The sequence below is a fragment of the Mustela nivalis genome (assembly GCF_964662115.1).
Source record: "Mustela nivalis genome assembly, chromosome: 11".
Taxonomy (NCBI): domain Eukaryota; kingdom Metazoa; phylum Chordata; class Mammalia; order Carnivora; family Mustelidae; genus Mustela; species Mustela nivalis.
In genome coordinates, this window is record NC_139030.1 from 28,784,195 (window position 1) to 28,802,410 (window position 18,216).

General features: G+C 36.3%; 1 protein-coding gene across 15 annotated transcripts in view; it reads right to left on the minus strand.

The window, feature by feature from the left end:
• Positions 1-18,216, minus strand: part of GTDC1 (glycosyltransferase like domain containing 1) — a gene marked incomplete at its 3' end in the record, with an annotated part of 460,833 nt that overhangs the window by 87,531 nt on the left and 355,086 nt on the right. For 12 of the 15 annotated variants that reach the window (XM_082689513.1, XM_082689512.1, XM_082689511.1 and 9 more), the window contains one exon: positions 13,940-14,049. The exons of the other annotated variants lie outside the window; for them this stretch is intronic. In XM_082689513.1, the coding sequence (XP_082545639.1) occupies positions 13,940-14,049 (110 nt within the window). The remainder of the gene's footprint in view (positions 1-13,939; positions 14,050-18,216) is intronic. 15 annotated transcript variants of the gene reach the window in all.

Consider the following 18,216-nt stretch of genomic DNA (forward strand, 5'->3'; position numbering starts at 1 on the left):
TTCTCACCTAAATGCAAAATTTAGCATTACTATCCCTTCAGTAGTTTATTTAGTCAGTAAGTAATTATTGAACATCAACTATGTCCTTAGTATCTAACTGGACACTAAAAGTTTTGTTTTTCCAGAATCAATGTCCCTCTTAAGATATAAAAAAGCCCAACATTATTTTCTGTTATATTTTTCAATTAATGAAGTTCATAAAATGAACATCAAGAAACTGACTCGTCAGTTGGTACAACTTTCGTTCTCAACACCATCAGTCTGACATTTTTCATAAGCGCTGAACACAGTTAAAACGTACTGTGAAAAAAAAAAACTTGCTAAATTACAGGGAACTTTGTGGGAAATAAAACCTTTTCAGAAATAAAACCAAATCAGAACTCATGATTTCAGTTTAATGCTAAGAATTTTCACTGAATATAGTAAAATACTGCAGTTTGATTTGGCATTCTCATAAAGTGGTGATCTCTTACTCTGTGGGGCTGTTGCTGGATTCGAGGAAATGTATATATATCTGTAAAGCACCTAGCACAGTGCCTGGCACATAGCTGTCATTTGATAAACACTGTCATGATATGTCAAATCCATTACTCTTAGGGGTTTTGTCTTCACAATGATAATTACTGTATAACTATGTTTCTTCATCTTCTTACTATAAAAATGGATGAAAATGAACTGCTTTCTCAGATTGGCTTGTCATGTAAAATTAAAGAGAAAGCAGCACCATTTTGAGATTATAAAAGATTTTTCATGAAATTAATATCTAAATAAACATAATACATTAAAATGGGTTCACTGAATATATTCACAGATCAGTAATATTTCTATAATAATCTTATCAAAAAGGCCAATTTAATGAAACACATATAATAGTACACCTACTATGGGCAATGTGTTGTATTATGGTGGTGTTTACAACTATGACTAAGGGTCATAAAATCAATTTAGACCAGAAATTAATAGAACAGAAAAGAAAGAAAATATCAGAGGGCATCACTGAAGGCAATAAGAATGAGTTCTGCTTTGAAACCATTGTTTCAATTATAAATATGCCTACACACAGGCATACAATAGGTCACAATGTAAATATACATCTTGGTGTGGATCACAGTGTGGTTTGGAAACTGCTTTCTTAAAATCTTTGGGTCATAAGATATAATCACCATCCTCAAAACACCTTCTAACTTACTGAAGTATGACAAATACATAGCTAAGTATAAATAAAGCCCCATGGACATTCGAAGAGGGGAGGCAGCATACCCATTTTGAGGTCAGGGAAGGTGGGTGAGATGAGTCATGGAAGATGGTTGAACTATGACAGGTGGAGGAGGGAGGGGCTACCTCCAGGGGATTCTCACACTTAAGGACTGAAGTGAGACTAGGAAGGTGGTTGAAAGCACACTAAGAAATCCGCCTCAGCGAAGTTGTACTTAACTTGTTTAGGGCAGGAAAAAAGGGAGAGGAAAGATGCACGAAGCCTTAGGAAGTTGAAGGCAGCAAAGGCTTACAGAATGGAACACTGGGCAACTATAGTCAGCCACGAGGGTGGCTGGAATCATTGTGACAACCTCGATCAACAGTTCTCAACTGCCTGAGGGTGGGAGGTGGGACTGGGAATGCAGACAGATATCAGGAGGATAAAGACTAAAAGACATTTTGAGGGCGCCTGGGTGGCTCAGTGGATTAAAGCCTCTGCCTTTGGCTCGGGTCATGATCACAGGGTCCTGGGATCGAGCCCCACATGGGGCTCTCTGCTCCGCGGGGAGCCTGCTTCCTCCTCTCTCTCTCTCTGCCTGCCTCTCTGCCTACTTGTGATCTCTCTCTGTCAAATAAATAAATAAAATCTTAAAAAAAAAAAGACATTTTGAAAAAGCAGAATTATTATACTTCTTTTCACAATAAGAAAATGTCACTACATGAGATTTTTTTCCAGAAAGTGTCACTATGTGAAATCCCCTTGGGGATGTGATATGCACTTCATTTTAAAAGTTGACATACCCTAATCTCCCACGTCCCTTCTAGTTTTAACCTCTTTGGGGTGACTTTATTTTATGGATAAGGAAACAAAGGCTAAGAGAGGCGGCATGGCTGACCGATGGCAGAGCTGTGAGCAGATCCTGACCCTTTCAAATTCCAGGATAGAATTCATCCCATTGGACCATGTATCTCTGATGGTTTCCATTTCACAAATGTAACAATTCAGGCCAGGAAGACAGAGCTGGAGAAGTTCACTAGTTGGACCCAGATATTCACTCCCTGTTTGGCTGTGTTCTGTTAGGAGACTTCTGGGCTGATAAGACATTGCAGGAAACACGAATTTGAGAAAAACAGGCAGGCCTTCTACCGTAGTCAAGGGAGTATTACTATTGGGGCACATCTTATTTTGACCACATTATACTCCAAATCACGACCATACACAACTGAAGGAATTCAAAAGGACAAAATCCCAAAGCAAGCTTCACAAGCCATATTCTAAGACTTCTGATCTATCCACCTTCTGCCACATACACAAGTACAGACTTTTAAAATTTAGGGTCTGTTTCTAGTTTCCTATTGGTTCATTAATGTCTTGACCTTTTCCCATTTGTTATTTAATTAATTTATGTGTTTCTTTAAAGTCTTCCCCAAGTGCACATTTCTCATAAACCTTGAGGACTCCTGTTTAGGAAAATGAAAGAGCATTTTCTTCAATCATGTTTTCACAGTTACAAGTTTGAGAAAAACTTCTTGAGACATGTCTGGGAGCAAGGCATAGGATGGATTCCCATGGGATACGTTCTTGGATGTGAAATCACGCAAACAAAGTGTATAGTAACTTATACAAGAAAAGTATTTACGTTGCCATCACTATACATGTCATGTTTTTCCATAAACTGGCTAGTCTTCATCAGTATATGCCTTTACTTTTATTCTTGGGTCCATGTAACTATTCTATTATACTCCCTGTATTTATATTTAGTTACTGGTAAAATCAGTTTTTTTCCCTCCAAAATTTGATTTAGTGTTGATTTCTTTGGATACCATTCTATCTATTATTAGCTGTGTGACTTTGGGCACATTTTTAACTTAGCCCTTTGTGCCTTTGCTGGTACATGGGGGATAGTAATTGTATCTACCGAGAGAACTGTTGATATCAAATGGAGTATCAGAGTACAAGCCTCAGCCTTGCACTGGGCACAGAGTAAGAGTTCAGTAAGTTGCTGTGCTTATGCTATGTTGATGCTTCGGTAAATCTTTATCTACAATGTGTATTTAAAACATACTTAATTATTTTTTAAGAATTTTTTTTTTTAAAGGGGAACCCTCCTACACTGTTGGTGGGAATGCAAGCTGGTGCAACCACTCTGGAAAACAGCATGGAGGTTTCACAAAATGTTGAAAATAGAACTGCCCTATGGCCCAGTAATTGCACTACTGGTTATTTACCCTAAAGATACAAATGTAGTGATCCAAAGGGGCACGTGCACCCGAATGTTTATAGCAGCAATGTCCACAATAGCCAAACTATGGAAAGAACCTAGATGTCCATCAACAGATGAATGGATCATGAAGATGTGGTATATATACACAATGGAATACTATGCAGCCATCAAAAGAAATGAAATCTTGCCATTTGCATCAACATGGATGGAACTAGAGCGTATCATGCTTAGCAAAATAAGTCAAGCAGAGAAAGATAACTATCATATGATCTCCCTGATATGAGGAAGTGGTGATGCAACATGGGGCTTAAGTGGGTAGGAGAAGAATCAATGAAACAAGATGGGATTGGGAGGGAGACAAGCCATAAGTGACTCTTAATCTCACAAAACAAACTGAGGGTTGCTGGGGGGAGGGGGGTTGGGAGAAGGGGGGTGGGGTTATGGACATTGGAGAGGGTATGTGCTTTGGAGAGTGCTGTGAAGTGTATAAACCTGGCGATTCACAGACCTGTACCCCTGGGGATAAAAATATATGTTTATAAAAAATAAAAAATTAAAAAAAAAAGTGAAATGAAAAAAAAAAGGAATTTTTTTTTTGGTGCTCTGAAGTATTTATTTTACTTATTTTATTGCTTTCACTGATGACAATATATTTTAAAGCTGGAATACATATATTCATTTTCGTTACCCTAAGTTTGTTGGATATTAAATTTATATACAAATTGAGTTTATTTCTGAATCCTCTGTTTTGTTCATTGTTCTACTTTTGAACCTGTAAAGTACTCTTTTAAAAGTTATCACTCCATACATGTTCTGAATATGGTAGGACATGTTTCCCTTTGTTATTGCTTTGCTAGAAAATCCTTTGATATTCTGCACATTTATTTATTTATTTTATATGAATTTAGAAGTATGCTGTGAAGACATATAAAGTAATATTTTGGCATCTTTATTGGAATCTTGTTAAAGTCCTAAGTTATCTTAAGAGATACTGTCATTTTTATTACAGTATTTATTATTTCCTGTCAGGAGCATACATGTCCACATTTATAGAAACTTCCTTGCTTTTCCATTATTTTTTGTCGTTTTCTTTGGAAAAGGACTAAGAGACAAAAGACTTCTGTATTAAATCATGTTCTTGGGAAACTGATTCCCCCAATCATATTCTTAGGAAAGTAACTTATTTATAAGAAACAAGATGGCTTGTTGAAGATGGCTTGCTTGAAGATGGCTCTGTCCATCGAGAATCGACCTCAGATCCATGCTACTTAAATGGGGCCAACATAAATCATTTCCTCAGCTATACATTTGGGATGCTAAAGCTTGTTTGAATGTGTACTACATTGCTGTTAGGATTTATATTCAAAATTCTTTGAAAATGTTCCAATATAAACAAGGGCATGGTATAATGAAACAATTATAACAACATTTTTGCTTCCCAGACAGTAAGATTCTAGAGGGCAGGAACCTATCTTCTCCTCTGGTTATTCATAATATGGTGCCAGTCCATGATAGGAACTCAGTAAATACTTCTGTGTTAGGGGAAGAAGTAGGTAGTAATAACATCACCAACATAAAAGGAGGAAAGGCTTGAGGAATGGTATGGTCTAGAGAGAATGAGTTTATTCAATTTTATTGGCACAGTTCTTTCATTTCATATGTAATCATCTTTTAATTCAAGATTGATCCATATATTTATAAGCTTTCCTTCTGTTGGGCTCCCCTATAGCGAAATTTTATACCTTTATATTAATGTGATAAAAGTGATTTGCATTCCTAGAAACTTTCTATTACATCCCTCCCTCCACCCCCCTAGTGTAGCTGCTCTTCTGAAAATGAGGCTGTAGCTGGGAGTGAAAAGAGAAATGGGAGAGGAGGGAAATGTTATATAATCATCCAACATTGACTCCAGAACTAAGGAGCAAGAATATGCCAAGATCACAATAATAACCATTGTCATGCCAGATACTAACCAGAAGTTTTCCACATACTGTTCTTAACCTCAAATTAAAGGTGAACCAGAAGGATTTCTATTTGCCAAAACTTAGTTCAGGTTTTCACTTTCCTTAAAACCTTTCTGGTTCCCCAATGTCTAAAACTAAAATTCCTTCTCCCACCATGTCTGCAGTAGGGAAAGAAGAGCCCTGCTAAAAGGCTTTGGCTGTTCACAGAAAAAAAAAAATGTTTAGAATTATTGTTTGTGGGAAATTATTAAGTGTGCAAACACATTCCACTGACTTGATATCTTAAGCATTTGCTTTTTTTTTTTTTTTTTAACCCATCAAGGGCTAACAATGTGACCCTGTCATGATAACCGGTCAAAACTAAAATATTTGCATTGCAGAGCTTCTGGGTTTTTTGGTTCAATTGTAACATAGAGTCTGACGAATGCTTTATGTAGCAGAATGGCTTTCAATTTTCTGAATTAAATATAATTAAAATAGTGTCAGAAGCAAACTTTTAAGGTTCAGCATCATTAAAGTCTTCTTTGGATCCAAAATGCATTAAAGACTCACTCCATATACAAACTCTGAAGGGAAGTCCATGAATCATATAATGAAATCTGCTAGGTAGTTAAGAAAACACTTTCCCCAAAGGAATTGGGCTGAAATCCTCATTCTAACTCACTGAAGTGGGTAGGGCAGGTCGTTTTATTGTTGCATTTCCCTTTCCCATCTTCCCCTTTGTTCTGTATAGATGGATTAACTGAGGGTAACGGAGAAAGCTAGGGGACCCGGTTCAAACCTGATCTTCTGACTTCACTTCCTATAAATCAGAGCTCATCAATGTCGGTATTGCTGATATTTTGGTTTGGATAATGCTTTGTTCTAAGGGGCTGTCCTGTGCATTGTAGGATTGTTAGCATCCCTGACCTATCCCCACCACCTGTGAGCAGCACCCTCCCCCCAGCAGCTGTAAGAACTAAGAGGCCTCTGAACATTGTCATATGTCCCTTGGGGGTGGAGGACAAAACTACTCATGACGGTCACTTTAACCTTTCCAAAATGCTAGGTCACTTGTAAGTGATAACTCGCTCCATTCCCACAGAGGCCAGTTTGACTTCATATTACTCTGTCTGATGATACATGGTTGCTAGATGTGTCTTCAGACACCAGATAGGTTGTCTCCAGCGAGAGAGCTGTGGGGAGTACTCTAACATTTGTTAAGAGTTCTTTATTCAATGGGGATAGATTCACTTGGATTAAGGCAGGCATCTTGGATGGGCTTGGTTTTTTTCTCTGATCAGCCACAGGTCATGATGCATATTAAGGAGCTATGGTGGTCAATAGTGTTATTCACCAAATATTTCTGGGCTCAACTCAGGATTGCATCTCCTACCCCCACCCCCAGTTGCACAGTGCCTTGCAACAAGTTCTGGCCAATGCATTGAGTGGAACCTTATGTCACTTTAAGGATACAGCACTGAATTGTTAATGGAAGATCTCCTAGTTTTCGCATCCATCTGGCATAGTAACTGGCAATGTTTAAGATGGTGGTTGCTTGGGTCTCTCTGCAAGCCTGGTCCCTGAATGACCACAGTGAGTAGAACATTACTGCCCACGTGTAATAAATATATAGCATGAGTAAGAAATCTTATGTTTCAAGCCATTGAGATTTTAAGACTGTTTAGCAGAACTCAGCTTGTTTTGACTGATGTAAGAGCTGAAAGATGAGAAAAAACCTGAAAATAGATTTATGTTAAATCAAGGTCTCCTATATAAAATAGAAAACATAATATAAAACCACTTAGAACTTCCTTAAGTCTTACAGTTCTCTATTTTTAGTCACTAACTCTCTTGTACTTGAAGAGTTTCAATGTAGATTTCTACATACCTGATATGGTATGTAAATTGCATTGTTCTCTATGTCAAACTCATTCACTCATTCATTCAGATGATATTTATTGAACACTAAATATATGACAACTATTATTTGGGGTATCTTTAAAACAACGATGATTTTGTGGGCTTCCATGTAGAATACACAATGGTACTGGAGGTAGGCTGACAAAGTTTTGAAATGTAGTTTCATAATTGGATGGAGGGGTAATTTCAGGCAAGTGACCTAGCCTCCCCATGCCTTGCTTTTCTCAGCAGTAAGATGAATCTCAACAGTGAAGAGTAAGTGAGGCAATGCACAAAGTGCTTAGAACACTACCTGGCACATGCTAGGTGTTCAAGAAATGATAGTTCTGATATTTCTAAGGACTGTTATGGTAAGTGATAAATCAAGCTCTGATATGGGACAAGCTGCAAACATCCCAACACATGACTGCTTTATTCATCATTTCATCTTAAATGTCTAGCATGGTGCTTGGCCCAAAGAAGATATTTAAAAAAAACCTTTACTGAATATGTATAAAAGCATAGAGGGAGGAGGAGACAGACTCCCTCCCCAGTTTGATTCCTAACCTTGTCTTTTTTTTTTTTTTTAAGATTTTATTTATTTATTTGACAAAGAGAGAGAGAGATCACAAGTAGGCAGAGAGGCAGGCAGAGAGAGAGGGGGAAGCAGGCTTCCTGCGATGATGACCTGAGTCGAAGGCAGGGGCTTAACCCACTGAGCCACCCAGGCGCCCCAATGACTCCTAACCTTATCTTTATCTCCTGCTTATCTCACCCATGCGGCCCAGCTCCGAGAACCTGGAATAGTCACTGTGCTAAATCTGTCTACTCTTTTGTAAAATGAAAGGATGACACAAAAGAGCTAGAAACAATGTGTCTATAAACTAGAATCATAATCTACCACACTTTTCAGAAAAAGGATAAAAGCCCTACGACAATATAATTTGAAAATAATAAACATACTTGAAAATAATCAATAGTATGGAGACTCTACCAAGTTGTTCTATACAAACATTTCCAAAAGAAACTTAATGGAGATTGTTTCATCAAAAGGGCAGTAAAACTCACTAGCATTAACATCATCGCACAGATGTGCTAGATTTCCCTAAGAGATCTGTGGAGAGAGAAAGCGAAGGAAGTTGGAGACAGAGAAATTAATGTACAAACCTGCAACTAAACGAATAAATTCTGGAGGTCTAAAGCATAACATAGTGATTATAGCCAACAATCATATATTATATACTTCACAATTGCTAAGAGACTAGATTTTAAATGTGTTCATCACAGAAAAGAAATGATAATTATGTGACACGAGAGAGGTGTTAGCTAAAGCTATAGTGGTAATCATATTACAATATGTAAGTGTATCAAATTAACATGTTGGACACCTTAAACTTACACAATGTTATATATAAGTCATATCTTGATAAAAAGCAAAAAAAAAAAAAAAAAATAAAAGACTAATGAGAGGTCCTGCATTCATATATTAAGCCTTTCTTGGTCTTCCAATTCATTAAGGCTTGTATGTGAAAGAGAAAAGTTTAACCCACAGGTGGTGCAATCAAAATGACGTAAGCCTTCAGAGTCTCAGTCTTTCTACTTATCAAGTGCGATGCTAATACCTACTCCATAGGGTTTATCATGAGCATTACAGTAAATAATGTGGCAAAAGACCAAGTAAGAAGCAAACTGCCAATAAATAGTGGCAATTGATAGCATAATAATTATTATTGTTGCAAATATCTATAAGAAAAGTACTTCTTTGCAAGTGTTAATAGTATTGACAGTAAGTCCTCTGGCTGATATTACAGTGTATGTAAATTGGCTTATGGTATGGGTTTTAGATATGCTAATGTAGCATCCTGAAGAGACAACAGGTAAAGAAATGTATGCTTGCTAGGTAACCTTTTTGTGAAGCTGGATGGTAAGTTGGGGAAAAAAATAATGTGTAAACTTAGAGATACGGTTCAGAAAACAAGAACACAGAAAGTCATTAGAAGAGTAGTACAAAGTACTACCTAGCTATTTGACCTTACTTACTTTCTCATTTCCTGAGAAAAATGGAGATAGTAATACTGAACAAGACTGTTATGAGAAGTTAGAATTAATATTTGTAAATTGCTTAGAACATGCCTGGAATACAGTGAGTGCTATGTGTTTATTAAACCAAGACAATGATACAAATGGCTGAAAATATACAGAATGACCTGTTAGGAAAACTTTAAAGATTGGCCAGGTGGTCTTCTAGGAACACAACCTGGAAAACTACCAGGCTGTCCATACACAACTTGGACTCCTCTTATGTACCAGGTAAACTGCTGTAGTCATGAAGAAAGCTAACTCACATTTGGAATGACAGAGATGGACCAGAGGCTAAGACAGGGGCCCCAGGTGAGACTGGTGAGACTGGAAAGTCATAAATAATATGATACCCCTTCCTGTGGGCTTCAACAGTGTTCCCTAATTATTTCACAGCATCTTAAGTACCTATAAGTGTACACAAGTATCTGCCCAAGGCAGAGCTCCCTCAAGATGGGCGCTGAGTCTTGTTCACTGTGGAATTCCCCTCTGACAGTGCTCAGTAAGTATACGCTGCAGTCAAGCCAAAACTGAGACCTATAACTACTGAGTACTCAGTACTTAGGCCCCTGAGGCTTCACACCCCACTTTTAACCCTCCACACTGCTCTAAATAGCTCAATATTAATGTGTGGGAAGGTAGACTGTGATCCCAAGAACATGGCCCCGTGTAAAATCTTAGTCTTTCATGTAGTGATGGCTTAAAACTACTCAATAGTAAAACTGGCTGAGAAGGTTTTTGCTTAGGGACTTCCTCCAGTCACACTTCTCAGTCCATCCACAAACACCTCAATGCTGCCACAAACAAGATTCACCAGCTTTGCCAATGAATTTTTCTTCCTGCCTTAGGTAGCTATCCATCTTCCAAATTCCTTTCTGTGCTTTCCTTGAGAATATCTCTGTCATACAATCCCTCTCACTAACCTCTCAGCCACCACTTCAAGAATCACACTTGGATTACCACTGTAGTGTCTTACTGTGAATCTGCCTACATACCACTGAAAGATAAGGCTTCCTAAAATACAAGTTTCATGACATTTCTTTCCTGTTCACGATCTAGGTTCCTTATTTCTTACTTTTACTTAATCTACTTTGGTTATCAAGAATCTCCATACTTTAGTCCTATTCTACCACACTTCCTACCAAAGCTTCCAAACTCATTTTGTGAGATTAGCATTACTCTGATACCAAAAGCAGAGGACACAACATACACACACACGCACACACACACACACACACACACACACACTAAAGGCCAATATTCCTGATGAACACAGATGCAAAAACCCTCAACAGAATATTAGCAAACTGAATTCAACATGACATTAAAAGGATCATATGTCATGATCAAGTGGGATCTGTAAACCACTCAATGTAATGCACCATATTAACAAAATGAAAAATAAAAATCACATGATCACTTTAATAAATGTAGAAAAAGCCTCTGACAAAATTCAATATTCATTTATGAAAACTCTTAACAAAGAGGGTATAGAGGAAATGTACCTCAACATAATAGAAGCCATTTATGAAAAACCCACATCTAACATCATACTCAACAGTGAAAAGCTAAAAAGTGGAAAGCTTTTCTTCTAAGATAAGAATCAAGGGCACCTGGCTGGCTCAGTCAATAGAATGTGTGACTCTTGATCTCAGGGTTGTGAATTTGAGACCCACGTTAGGTGTGGAAATTGCTTAAAAATAAGATTTTATTTTGTTTTAAAGAATTCCCTAAGATCAGAATCAAGACAAGAGGAGTGGGCACACTCCAGCCACTTCTATTCAACACAGTACTAGAAGTACTAGCCATAGCAATTAGGTAAGAAAAAGAAATAAAAGTCATATAAATTGGATAGGAAGAAGCAAATTTGTCCCTATTTGCAAATAATATGACACTATACACAGAAAACTCTAAAGAGTCCACCAAAAACTGTTAGAAATAATAAACGAATTCAGTAGAGATGAAGAATACAAAATTGATGCACAAAAATCTGTTTCATTTTTATATACTAATAGCAAACTATTGGAAAGAGAATTTAAGAAAACAATTCCATTTATAATCATATCAAAAAGAATAAAATATCTAGGAATAAATTTAATCAAGAAGGTGAAAGACCTATAAACTGAAAACTACAAGACATTGGTGAAGAAACTGAAGAAGGCACAAATAAATGGAAAGATATTCTATGCTCATATGGAAAAATTAACACTGTTAAAATGTCCATACTACCCAAAGCAATCTACAGAGTCAATTCAATTTTTATCAAAATTCCAATGACATTTTTCATAGACCTGGAACAAATAACTCTAAAATGCATATGGAACCACAAAGAGCACGATACCCAAAATAGTCTTGAGAAAGAACAACAACGCTAGAGGTATCACGCTCCCTGGTTTCAAACTACATTACAAAGTGATAGCAATCAAAATATCATAGTATAGGCATTAAAACAGACTCCAAGATCAACAGAACAAAGACTCCAGAAATAAACCCACACACGTATTGTCAATTAATTTACAACGAAGGAGGCAAGAGTATACAAAGGAGAAAAAGTAGACTCTTCAATAAATGGTGTTGGGAAAACTGGGCAGCAATCTGCACAAGAATAAAACTGGAGCACTATCTTGTAACATCATACAAAATAATCAACTCAATATGCATTAAAGACTCAAATGAGAGACCTGAAGCTACAAAACTCCTAGATGAAAACAGGGCAGTAAGCTCCTTGATGTCAGCCTCAGCAATTCTTTTTTGGCTCTAACTCAAGGAGCAAGGGAAGCAAAAGCAAAAATGAGCAAATGGGACTACATCAAACTAAAAAGCTTCTTCTGTACAGCTAAGAGAAGCATCAACAAAATGGGAAGGCAACTAGTGAATGTGAGAGGGTGTTTGTAAGTCATATATCCAATAAGGGGCTAATACTGAAAATATATAACAAACTTGTACACCTTAATGACAGAAAAAAAAAATCAAGCAATCTAACTAAAGAATGACAGAGGATCTGAATGGGCATTTTTCCAAAAAAGACATACAGATGACTAATAGGCACATGAAAAATATGCTCAACATTACTAAGCACCAGGGTAATGCAAATCAAAATGCACAATGAAATATCACCTTGTACCTGCCAGAATGGCAATTATCAGAAAGACAAGAAGTAACAAATGTTGGGGGGATGTACGGCAAAGCAAGCACTCATGTACTGTTGGTGGGAATGTAAGTTGGTGCAGCTACTACAGAAAACAGTATGGAAGTTCCTCAAAAATTTAAAAATAGGACCAATATAGTATCCAGCAATTCCACTTCTGAGTATTTATCCAAAGAAAACAAAAATACTAATTTGAAAAGATATATGTGCCCTTGTGTTCACTGTAGCACTATGTATAATAACCAAGATATGAAAGTAACCTAAATGTCCAATGTCAGATGATAAAGAAGATAAAGACAACTTGTGAACACACACACACACACACACACACACACACACACACACAGGAATACCACTCAGCCATTAAAAAATGAAATCTTGACATCTGCAACATGGTAGACTTTGAAGGCATTATGCTACTCAAAATAAGTCAGATAGAGAAAGGCACATACTGTATGATTTCACTTACATGTGGAATCTAACAAAACAAAACAAAACACAAAACCCCAGACTCATAGATACAGTTTGGCAGTTGCCAGAGGGGAAGAGGGTTCGGGGTGAGTGATATGGCTGAAGGGCATACAAACTTGCAGTTACAAAATAAGTAAGCCATGGGGATGTAATGTACAACACGGGATGCAGTCAATGATATTGTATTGGCTTTGGAAGGTGACAGAGGGTGACTAGATTTATAGTAGTAACTGTTCCCTCTATGTATCCAAATGTCAAATCACTATTGTACTAATATAATATTTTAAGAAATATAACATTGTATGTCAACTACTCCTCAATTAAAATAATATGAACACTTAAGTGCTTATGAAAGGGGTCAGGATGCTCATCTTACTGACCCAAACATGCCCACTGAGGATGAGGGCAAAGGAAATGGCTCCGACGAGGCTCCATGTGGAATTAAGGATGAGAAGACCTGCTGCCATCAGCTTCAATTTTTGTTTCTGCAACTCAATAAAAAAAGCCATGGGCCAGTGACAACTAGATGTAGACTGTGGGCTACTCCACATTACAAGTCTGATGCCAAAATGCTTTACACAGTCCACCTAACAGATGGTAATGTATTTCAGCCATTACCAGTGCAAGCAAGATTCAAACCAGTGACCCCAGGGGTGAAAGGTTGTATACCCAATTACAAATTCCCACTTTCCTTAAGTGTTAAGATGCCTAAAGCAATATATTTTATTTACATCAAGTTACATTGTATAAACTATATTTGATAAAAGAGATGACTTCACGTTCTCAACTTAAATCAAAGAATGCTTACTTAAGTATTTTTTTAATTGAATCACACTTTAATGCCATCGTATAATCTTTTGGTTAACAGTGCTCATCTTGATTATTCTAACAAAGGGAAACATGGAAATTAATACTTAAGTTGTAGAGCTTATGCCATCTATAAAATTGCGCATTAGGAAATTCAAAAGAGATACCTGGGACATCTGTGAAGGTTTCTCCAAGGACAGACACGTGGAAATTGAGTCCTAAACCCTTAAGGTGCATCAGTACCTTAAAAAAACTCTCTGGATCTTTATCATGTTCCCTGGAAATAAACACACAAAATATAACTTGTGAAGCCTTACAGTATTTGTTAGAAACAATGTTTTCACTTTTCACAGTATCAACTCCTTTTGTGGTCTATTGCTAGTTAAGGGAACCTCTGGCATCCAAGCGGAGATTTCCCCCTATAACCTTAAATTGCAGCATCAGCATCAAGTGATTTCATGAATGTAACTTCTCTCTCATGAATCAAAACCCAGTTCTATTGAAATCTTAAGGCTCTGCAGCCTTTTATTAAAGGAGGAATCTTTCTTGTTTTTCACTTTTTTTTTTTGGTTAGACTATAGAAAGTCTAGTGTATTTCCCTTTCTCCTAAAATGTTTAATTTTCCACTTAACACGGGTTTTTTAACAAAAGAAAAGACCAGTCTTCAAAGGACGATTCTCTACTGATCATGAGAATGTACCAAAGATGTTTTTCATTTTCATGGGTATGAATACCTTCCTCTCACATTTGCTGAGCCCCTTTGTGCCCACAAGGAACGCACAATTTAGGGAGCAAGATTACAGACTCTCTCGCTAATCTCTCATTTTAAATAATTGAATGGAGAATTATAAATACATCAAAAGGGGGTAGGCCTGAGTGTAAGTCCGCTGAGTATTAACTCAGGAGTGGAGGTTAGTCAACTCATAAAAGAATAGTAATAAAGATAATTCTTTCATTTAGTAGAGGCTTTTGAAAAACATGGATTATTTTTGTTTGTTTAGCTTGTCAGTCTTCTTTATAATGACAGAATGAGAGGCTAAAGGACACCAAAAAAAAAAAAAAATCATCAGTTCAAGAAATCACATTAAAATGAAATGAGTTTTTTTTTACATTGTAAGGTGTGAATATTTCAGTATTTTTTGCATTTAATTGCACTGTTTCAAATTATCTTATTTCAGACAGATGTGGACCAGATGTCTTCAAAATATTTGTTTTTTTATTTATAATTCAGAATTTTAACTTATTTTTTTTATTTTACAGGGAAATAGTTATATATCAGCAATTGAATTTCTCATTTACCAACTAATTATGTAAAATAAATCTGTAAATTGATCAAACTGCTATATGAAATATGAAAATTACATCATTCAGGAAATCTCATGAAAAATGACATCTGCAACCCTAAATGTGTTAATTCACAATTCAGTCAATATTTTCAGTATCAAGAATTAAAACAAATGCATCTTCTGATTAACATTTTAAAACAGCATTTATAATTTTATGGAATTATAAGATCTTATAGAATTTGAGTTCTGTAACAACTTATTTTAAGCTCTGTATCTCTTGATTTGATTTACTTCAAATAATAAAGAATGCAATGGTGAAATGTTGATCACTTTTTAAAATGATGCATATTATATACATGTACCATTGGGAAGTTTTTGGATAGTTTTCATATATACTGTATATGCTGTGGGCAAGAACAAAGACTCAAAACAGTTTGAAAGTAAAGAACACACCATATGCTATCTTCAACCATATCAATCAAATAGCTGCGACCTAATCTGTAATATGTACTTTTGGTCTGATTCTCTGGGAAGTACTTAGATGAAAAGAATGGAAACAATATAACATAATATATCTTAAAGAGAAAGTAAGACTATAGGGAAATCTAGCCACTCTGTTCTCTAAATTTTTCATTTTGAGCTCCAAAAATTTTGGCTACAGATCCACAAGAGAATATTTATTCTAAATAGTTCCTGCTGTTTTGTTTGTTTGTTTGTTTTGTATTAAACTTAAAATAGATGCAGTTTGGGGTTGGGAGGAGGCTTAATCAGGGAGAAGCTGTAGTTCTGAAAAGATTCCAATATGTTTTCAGGGCAGCAGGTTTTATGAACCTGCACTTTCAGCATTTCCATACAAGATAAATGCATTACAATCCTACTGTATCCTTTCAATTTTTAAAAATGTTTTTATTCAATTTCTTTAAATGAAAAATAAAGCACTTCACCCATTTCTTAAGATATTTTTATAGGTGGACAAAAGCTTTCATATTCAACAGTCACTTTGCATAAGAACACAAAAGAGGTTTGTACGAATCCCTCTCTTGTTTAAACTATAATATATGGACGAATGTAAAGTGAGATTTTCCTTCCCCAAAATTATCCCTCAGGAAAAGAGGCATTTTATACTAAAGTCCTTCTAACGTCTCTCATAATACTGGGCACTCTCTCAATTACTTTATTTCGAACAAAGCACTGTTTGAGGAAGTTGCATTAACCTGAAACAATGCCTAACGGTGACAGTTTTGGATGGTGGGAGTAGTCATTCACTCGATGGGACTGGCAAAAACAGAAGCAAAGGAATTTAATATCGACTTAGTAATTATTTTGAGAGACATCACCTAACAGTTCAAATTGCTGGACGTTGTTGAAAACAAGTATTTTAAAAGATCACTTAAAAAAAAGTAACAGAATAAGTCATTATTAGGGATTGTAAGTAGTAAGTAGGTTTTTATAGCTAAGGAAAAGATTTCCAGTGATGACAGTTTCCCAAGTCTTGCACCCCAAGCAGCTTAGACAGGGTTCCAGATGACAGGTGCTGGAAACATGCCAGCTTCCTGAAAAGATGGCACCCACCATACTGATGTCAAGAATGCACGGAAGGGGAATTTGGGCTAAAACTGCTTCATGAGATTTAAGGGTGGGAAAAGAGCAATACTTCTAAAATTATTTTACAGGATGTGCGCTTTGAAGTATTATTTATTTCTAAATTAGTAGATCATATAAGTAGATACTTTAATTCATTTATGTCCCTCAAAGTTACATAATAAATTTTGCTAAACTTTTCTCTCAGTTTTCTCTTTAGAAAAATGAGAAATTTCCTAACATTCAGATGATAATTAGATATTTAGCCACAGCCATACAGCAAGGCACGAATGACAGTCAAGGGCAGAGCTCAATAGATTTCGATGGATGAGGAACTCATTCCAAATATCCAAAGGGTCTTCCATGGAATCTATTCCAGCATCCACAATATTTATGAACCCATTTAGCAGAGTATATGAATCTGTTAAATTTCTTTCTAAGAAATCTAATGTGAAGCTCTCATATTTATAATTTCAGCACAAAACATTAAATATAGGGTGGAGGATTAAAATAACACAGTGAGTGCCCCTTTTTCTAATAGCTATGAAGATTGAAGCACACATTTAATAATACACTCAGTTCTCTATGTAACCTTACTTGGAGACTTACTGGTTCCTAAACATTATTTTGCTCTTATCCACTGCTAATAGGAAACTAAAGTGAAATAATGTTTTAGAGGGCAGTTTGGTAATATGCACAATAAGCTTGAAAGTGTATATAACTTTTGCCCCAGTAATTTAGAAAATTTAAAAAGATACCCTGTCAAACAATTAAAGAGGTACACAGAAATTCAGCTAGAAGGTGTTCATAACAGTATTGGGTTTGTAATGGCAGCCATCTGGAAACAACTTAGAGGGATAATAAAGAAATACATTTGGATACATAGGCAATACCACACTGCATTAAAAATAATGCTATAGGGTGCCTGGGTAGCTCAGTGGGTTAAGCCACTGCCTTCGGCTCAGTGGTCCTGGGATCTCAGGGTCCTGGGATCAAGTCCCGCATCGGGCTCTCTGCTCAGCGGGGAGCCTGCTTCCCTCTCTCTCTCTCTGCCTGTCTCTCTGTCTACTGTGATCTCTCTCTGTCAAATAAATAAATAAAATCTTTAAAAAAAAATAATGCTATAGAGGGGCTCCTGGTTGGCTTAGCCAGAGGAACATGTGGTTCATGATTTCAGGGTTGTGAGTTCAAACTCCACATTATGTGTAGAGATTACTTAAAAATAAAATCTTAAAAAAAATTATGCTATCGAAGTATTCTTCTTGACATGGAAAAATACCCGAGAAATACTGTTAAGTAAAAGGTAAATGACAGACTAGTATTTACCATATGAACTGCTTTTATAAGACAAATGGGTGTGTGTACCTAGAAAAAATGTCTGGGATGAAGTATACCGAAATGTTAACATGGGTTGTGTTAGGTTTCTTCCCACTCCCCCGCTCTATGTTTTCTATTATTTAATAAAGATTTTAATAGAAATCACTTTTAATGCTTTTAAGGAACTAATCCCCCCCCCAACATTCTGCCACAAAATTGTATTCATAGGATTTTTGGCTGATGTACCATTTTCAGTATGT